At 43.4% G+C, this 6,728-nt stretch overlaps 1 protein-coding gene and 1 long non-coding RNA gene across 2 annotated transcripts; both read left to right on the top strand.

The window, feature by feature from the left end:
* The first annotated feature begins 300 nt into the window (after nucleotides 1-300).
* Nucleotides 301-6,076, top strand: LOC119287822 (UDP-glycosyltransferase 91C1-like). The gene is made up of 3 exons (XM_037567454.1): nucleotides 301-865; nucleotides 949-1,091; nucleotides 5,110-6,076. Exons 1-3 carry the CDS (start codon nucleotides 434-436, stop codon nucleotides 5,993-5,995), a joined length of 1,461 nt encoding a protein of 486 aa, XP_037423351.1. The 5' UTR covers nucleotides 301-433; the 3' UTR covers nucleotides 5,996-6,076.
* Nucleotides 1,736-5,033, top strand: LOC119287824. Its single transcript, XR_005140965.1, has 3 exons — nucleotides 1,736-2,544; nucleotides 4,486-4,594; nucleotides 4,692-5,033. It is a non-coding gene; the product is annotated as an uncharacterized LOC119287824 (long non-coding RNA).
* Nucleotides 6,077-6,728: the final 652 nt, after the last annotated feature.

Genomic DNA, 6,728 nt, shown 5'->3' with positions numbered 1-6,728 from the left:
ATGGGAGGTTGAAGACGCGTTCGTGGGTGTGCCCATGGGGCCCGTGGCAAGCTGTGAAGGAGGTTTAGGTGACTGAATAATCATTCGGTTGAAATGGAGTTTTTCGAGAACTTTGCGGTTTCATGTTCAATGAAATTGCGCCTCGATTTTTGGATAATAAACAAAATAGCCCCAGATTTGTTTTTTCCTCCTTGTAATGTTGCGTCGGAATCTTGTTCCAGGCCCACCCTTGTAACCACCACCTCTTTGTTTTCGTCGTGGGTAGCCCACTCAGCTCCCACGCTCCATTATTGAGTTAGCTCGTGTTGCTCAACTTTTTATTTTTTTACTGTTAGTTAGCTCGTGTCCATCAGGCAATTAGGTAGGCAACAGCGACACCAACCAAGCCTCTGTTTTGTTATACTCCATCGGCGGATCGGCCCATTGCAAGCAGATGGAAATGGCAGCGGCGGCTGCCGCCGCCGGTGCGGGCCGGCTGGAGGTGGTGGTCTTCCCGTGGCTGGCGTTCGGGCACATGATCCCTTTTCTGGAGCTCTCCAAGCGCCTCGCCGCAAGGGGCCACGCCGTCGCCTTCGTGTCAACCCCGCGGAACCTCGCCAGGCTGCCGCCCATGCCGGCGCACCTGTCTGCCCGCATCCGCTTCGTGGCGCTGCCGCTGCCGGCTGTGGAGGGCTTGCCGGAGGGCGCCGAGGCCACGTCTGACCTGCCGCCCGACAAGGTCGAGCTGCTCAAGAAGGCCATGGACGGCCTCGCCGGCCCGCTCGCGTCGTTCCTCGCGGACGCCGTCGCCGCCGGCAGGAGGCCCGACTGGGTCATCCTCGACTTCTGCCACCACTGGGTCCCGCCCGTCGCCGACCAGCACAAGGTACCACGCTGTACGCCATCTCCACCTCCAACGCACGTATATGCTGGTCACGTTTGACAGCGGATGATGGATCGTATGTGCAGGTGCCATGCGCGGCGTTCCTGATCTTCCATGCCGCCTGCATGACCTTTACTGGGCCGCGGTGGGCGAACGACGCGTACCCACGCACGAAGCCAGAGGACTTCACCGTGCCACCAAAGTGGATCCCCTTCCCGTCCACCACCGTGGCACCGTCTTCCTCCACCCAATTTAGCTACTTTTCAGTCAGCTGAGTTTTCACTTTTGCGTCAGTCGTTTTCCTGTCCGTTGGATGGTGCTATAAGATGCGTGTTGTTTCAGTTTATTCCCGTTTTAGATTTGGGCCAAGTAGTATGACTAGCCTTGGGTCAGTCAAATCGATTTCTGCTGGGCTCGTGCTCCTCACGGGGCGCCCGTTCTATGCGCGCCCATTAAGCAGTCGGCCCGTTTTGATGGAGCGCAGACCGTCGCTGTTCTTCTCGTCTTATCCCCTTCCTCCTTGGTTTCTGTCAGTCACTTCCCCCTCCCCCTCTCCGCCTCAGTCTCTCTAGGTCTCTGTCTTCTCCTCTTCTTCCCCAAGCTTAGGGTTCGTGGAGTTTCTTGCTAGATCTGCTCCCTCTGCGAATACTTCTTCTTATGATTTTTGTTTCTGCTAGATCTGCTCCCTCTGCGAATACTTCTTCTTTTGATTTTTGTTTCTGCTAGATCTGCTCATTTTCTCTTGTATGTGCTTACTAAGGTGCTTCTCTATGGTTCACTATGGTGTTTGCAGGATTTACCAATCGGGGGAGTTTCGTTGCTGACGGATTGCCGTTGCTCCATCTCCTCTTTTTCAGGTATTCTTCCTTATTGAATCTTATTATTGTATTGTTTCTTGTACTAGTTAGAGGAGTCCTGTTAGTTTTTTTGTTTTTTATGCTTTACTTAGGCTTTGATGTTCATATTTTAATTCAACTCGTGTGTGTTATCTGTTGCAGCGGTGAGATTTGTGTTTGAGGGTTTTGTTTTTGGTTCTAGCAATTGATTCTATTGGGTTTAGTAGCGTACAGATTTGCTTCAATATTGGTTTTGGGTAGGATTTTCTTGTTTTTTTGTGTTTGATATGCAGTGATTTTTTTTACTGTTTGGTTTTAGGGTTTGAACAGGTTGATTCAGTGAGTCTTGTATGTCTCTAAAGATTAAATCAATTTTGTGCATATTGTTATTCTGACGCAGATTCTAGGTCATCTGCTTTCTAATAAACCTTTTAGGTTTGATTCTACTTACTTTATGCCTGTTTTATGTTTGATAGTCAGTTTTTTATGTTTTATGTTATATTAAGTGTGTGCCTGTTCACTATTGAGCCCAGTTGATGTTTTTAGGTGTATTGAATTTTTGGTATATGTCCATGGTGTTGATACACTTTTGCTTTTTTGGGGTATTTGTGCAAGTTTAGTTACATAGAGATGCAATTTGTTCAGATTTAGTCAAGATTATGGAGGTTCTTTATGTAATTTATCTTCTTCTAAGTTACCCATCTAGATTAGGAATTCATTTCTTTGAGATATAATTAGATTGTAAGCTTTTATATTTTTATAGTTAATGTAGGTTGCTCAACTTGTTTTATGCCCCGTTGGGTAATTACATAAAAAAATCCTTTTTATGATTGCTTCAGAATGATGGTGAGTTGTCTTTATATTTTCTTGTATTTATCTCTTCTTTTTATTTATCAGTATGTGTGTATGTGTTTACTTAGGTATTGCTTTCCTTGATTGCTGATATGAAACCTATGTACCTTTTCATGTTGTCCCTGTGTGCTATGATCAACTCATGCAAGTATCGCTGTGTGCATGTTTTCATGTCTCATACAGTGAGGTAGTCTGCATTTTAATCTTTGATTTTTTTGTATATATCATGAAGGTTTATATGAAAGTTGCTATTGTGAACTGTGCACAAGTTTAGTATCATGAACATGCAACTTCTTAATAACAGTCTTTGAATTGTACGAATTAGGTTTTATGAACTAGGTTCCAGTTGATATTGATGATTGCATGTTAGTACAGTTGAAATTTTGCGTAGGTTGAAATACTTTGCACATATTTATCTTTGTTCTCTATTAAATAGTTATGTTGCTGTTGTAAAATGTGTGCAAGCTTAGTATCATGAACATGCAAATTTTTTATGTTATTTTTTTGAATTTTTGAATTATGTGTTTTCTGTAGTTATAGCTGTACTATTTTTTAAAATTCACTATTGATCAATTCATTCAAGATTAGTTATGGTTGTCATTACTGTGTTGTACTATGCATTTCATGTAGTTTGATTTCATTCGCTTAGATGAAAGATGCTATTTGTAAATTGTGTGCAAGTTTAGTATGATGTAGATGCAATTTTTTATTTGTAGTCTTTTTTACAGTTCTTATCAATGTACCTATATTTAACTTCAAGGCTAATTTGAATCTTTTGCTTTTGTGAATTCTGTGCAAGTTTAGTATGATGAACATGTAATTTTTTAATTGCGGTCTTTGAAATATAGAACTTGGGTTTTAGGATCTTGGTTTCAGTTTTATATTGGTGAATCCAAGCTATTATAGTTTCATTTGTGAATTGAGTTAGGTACTCTGTAATTCATGTAGGTTGAAATCCTTTTCTAGATATCTATCTATCTATCTTTCTGTTGTAAAATGCGTGCAAGTTTAGTTTGATGTTCATGCAAATTTTTAATTGTACAGTGAGGTATTGTGAAGTTCAATTGAATTAGGTATTTCCTGTACTTTTTATCCAGTTGTTATTGATCAATTTCATTCAAGTATAGTTTTGGTTGTGAATACAGTTGGGTATTCTATATTACATGTAGTTTGATTTGGTTTGCACTTATCAATCCTAAAATGAATCTTGCTATTGTAATATGCAAGTTCAGTATGTTGAAGATGCAATTTTTTATTGTAGTTATTTGAATTTGTGAAACATAATTTTCTGTACTATTTTTTACAGTTGTTATTCATCAATTCATTCTAGTAATTTTTATTGTTGTGAATGCAGTGAGGTATTGTGCATTTTCATATATGTTGATTTCTTTTGTTCATATCATTGTAAATATATTATGACCAATGCTACCATAAATCTTCCAGCTGTGTAATGCATGCAAGTTTACTATCATGAATGTGCAACTTTTTAATTGCAGTATTTGAATTTTAGGATTTAGCTTTTTAGGAACTAGAATTATATATAGTTGATATTGATGAATGCATGCTAGTATAATTATAATTGTGAATTGATTCATATATTCTGTAATTCCTTTAGCTTGAATTTGCTTTTGTACAAATAAATCTATCTGGTCCCAGTAAGTTCTAGGCCAGGGTATCATCAAGTTTAATATGATTCTAATTGTGTACTTTCGGATATCTGGGAGGTGTTCTGCATAAACTGTAGTTCAAACTGCTTCTAGTTCCTAGGTCAAAATGTAATGTTGCTTTATATGTAGCTGTGCAAATTTTCCTTTATGTCCTTGCAAGTTCAGTTTGTTTTTCAAGTACATTCCAGTAAGTTCTTTCTTCATGAAACATGATAATGCATCTGATTATTTCAGTGAACTTACTGTTGTGGTTTCATGATATTGTCAGGCCAACACATGAGATACAGCAGGATATGGACCCAATAATTAAAGGAAAAGGGGGTGTGTGGTCAGATTATCATTTACCTTGCAATTACCAGAAGCAGCTTGTTCTCCAGGTTTCTTCTTTCTCCTTTTTTGCTTTTCCTTTAGACAGATATGCGATTTGGGAATGCGATGAACACTCATCCATTTTTTATTGTTCTGGTGTTGTAGAAATAAGGGCGATCGGAGAAGAATCTGTTTCTAAGGAGGAAATTTTAGGACAAGATCTACAGAGAGGTGACACGAATGCAGCAAAAACTGAGGTCACCATCACCGTCCGTGGCTGGGAGGTAGAGGTCGGGGAAGAAAGAGGATGGAAGAAGACCTAGTGATCTCAGCGTTAGGTGGATCGCTATGTTTTGAGTGGAGTGGGTTGCTTAGCGGGTCCAGGCCGGTTTTGCGTTTGGGCTTAAAAAAGGCAGAAACAGATAACGTAAATTTCTTCAGTATGTTTGGTTGTTTGCCTGTTGGGCTCGTTTCGACTGACCTTAATTCTGGTTCAGTCAGTTTTCATCTGTTTCCTTTTGCATCATTTTGTACCAATCGACTGACCACTTTTCTGGGTCAGTCGATTGATCTGTAGCCGCTCCCTCCTCCACCACGAGGCCCGGCGGATGCTCGCGGACAACTTCGGTGAGAACGCGTCAGGCAGGTCGGACACTGACCGTTTGTGGGACGTCTTCGAGCGTTGCTGCCTCACCATCCACCGGAGCTGTCGCGAGCTGGAGCCTCGCATGTTCACCCTCCTCTCTGATCTCTTGCGGAAGCCCGCCGTCCCCGCCGGGATCCTTCTACCGGAGGCGGTTGAGGACCGTGATCAAGACCACCGGCAGAGCAGCTCAGGTGGCGTCCTGCGTTGGCTCGACGACCAGCCTCCTAAGTCTGTCCTCTACGTCGCGCTGGGAAGCGAGGCGCCACTGACGCTAGAGAACATCCATGAACTCGCGCTCGGACTGGAGCTCGCCGGCGTGCACTTCCTTTGGGCGCTACGCAAGCCGGCCGGCACCAACAACAACCAGGAGCTGTTGCCGGCCGGGTTCGAGGAGCGGACACGGGCACGAGGTGTGGTCTGCACAGGGTGGGTGCCACAGGTGAAGGTGCTCGCTCACGGCGCCACGGCCGCGTTCCTGACGCACTGTGGCTGGGGCTCCACCATCGAAAGCTTCGCCTTCGGGCTTCCGCTGGTCATGCTCCCTTTCCTCACTGACACGCCTATGATCGCACGGGCGATGGCGAAAAGAAGGGTCGGTGTGGAGGTGGCGAGGGACGATAGCGATGGCTCGTTCGACAGGGACGGTGTCGCAGTGGCCGTGCGGCATGTCATGGTGGAGGATGAAGGTCTGGTGTTCGCAACCAACGCCAAGAAGCTGAAGGAGCTTGTTGTGGACGAGGCGCGCCAGGAGCAGTACATCCACGTGCTGGAGGAGCACCTGAGACGCTACAAAGATGACAGGGGCAGTACATCGACGAGTTGATTTCATCGCTTAATTATCTTATCATAGCATCGATGATAATTTTTTCTTTTCTTATAAAGGGCGATCGATTAAGCTGATACTCCCTCCGTTCCCAAATACTTGTCTTTCTAGGCATTTCAAATGGACTCAACATACGGATGTATGTAGACATATTTTAAAGTGTAGATTCACTCATTTTGCGTCGTATGTAGTCACTTGTTGAAATCTCTAGAAAGACAAGCATTTAGAAACGGAGGGAGTAGTTGCTAGCACAACTGAACACTCCAACAACAAGCTGTGAAGAGCTAGCTGCGGACGTCATGATTGCACACAACAAACTGAGGTCCCATATTCTGTGCGCATGCCTATGTAAAATGATGGCAGGGATGCCACATAGACAAAAAAAAGTGATGTCCCAAAGCAATTAAAGAGGAGGGAGAACATTATGATGACATCAGAAAGAAAAGGTGCTAAACACACAGACTATGTAAAATGAATACCAACCAAGACATAAAAGAGTTTAATTATTATATAATTTCATGAGGAAAGCTTAGCTACAAAATCTAAGTACCTATGCATTGAGGATACTAGTTGGTAAGATTTTTAATACATTTAATGCCCTAAGCACCGATCTATTGGAAGATGCTTGGTATGGCTAGCTAGGCAGGAGTTCTTTTGCGGTACCTGTAGTATGTCGGCTGGCTGTGTGCTAGCAGTTTCAGGGGGCTGTGCCAAACAGGGGCCGAGCTCTCAG

Source organism: Triticum dicoccoides, chromosome 4A (assembly GCF_002162155.2).
Source record: "Triticum dicoccoides isolate Atlit2015 ecotype Zavitan chromosome 4A, WEW_v2.0, whole genome shotgun sequence".
Lineage (NCBI taxonomy): Eukaryota > Viridiplantae > Streptophyta > Magnoliopsida > Poales > Poaceae > Triticum > Triticum dicoccoides.
This window is presented reverse-complemented; position numbering and strand designations above follow the sequence as displayed.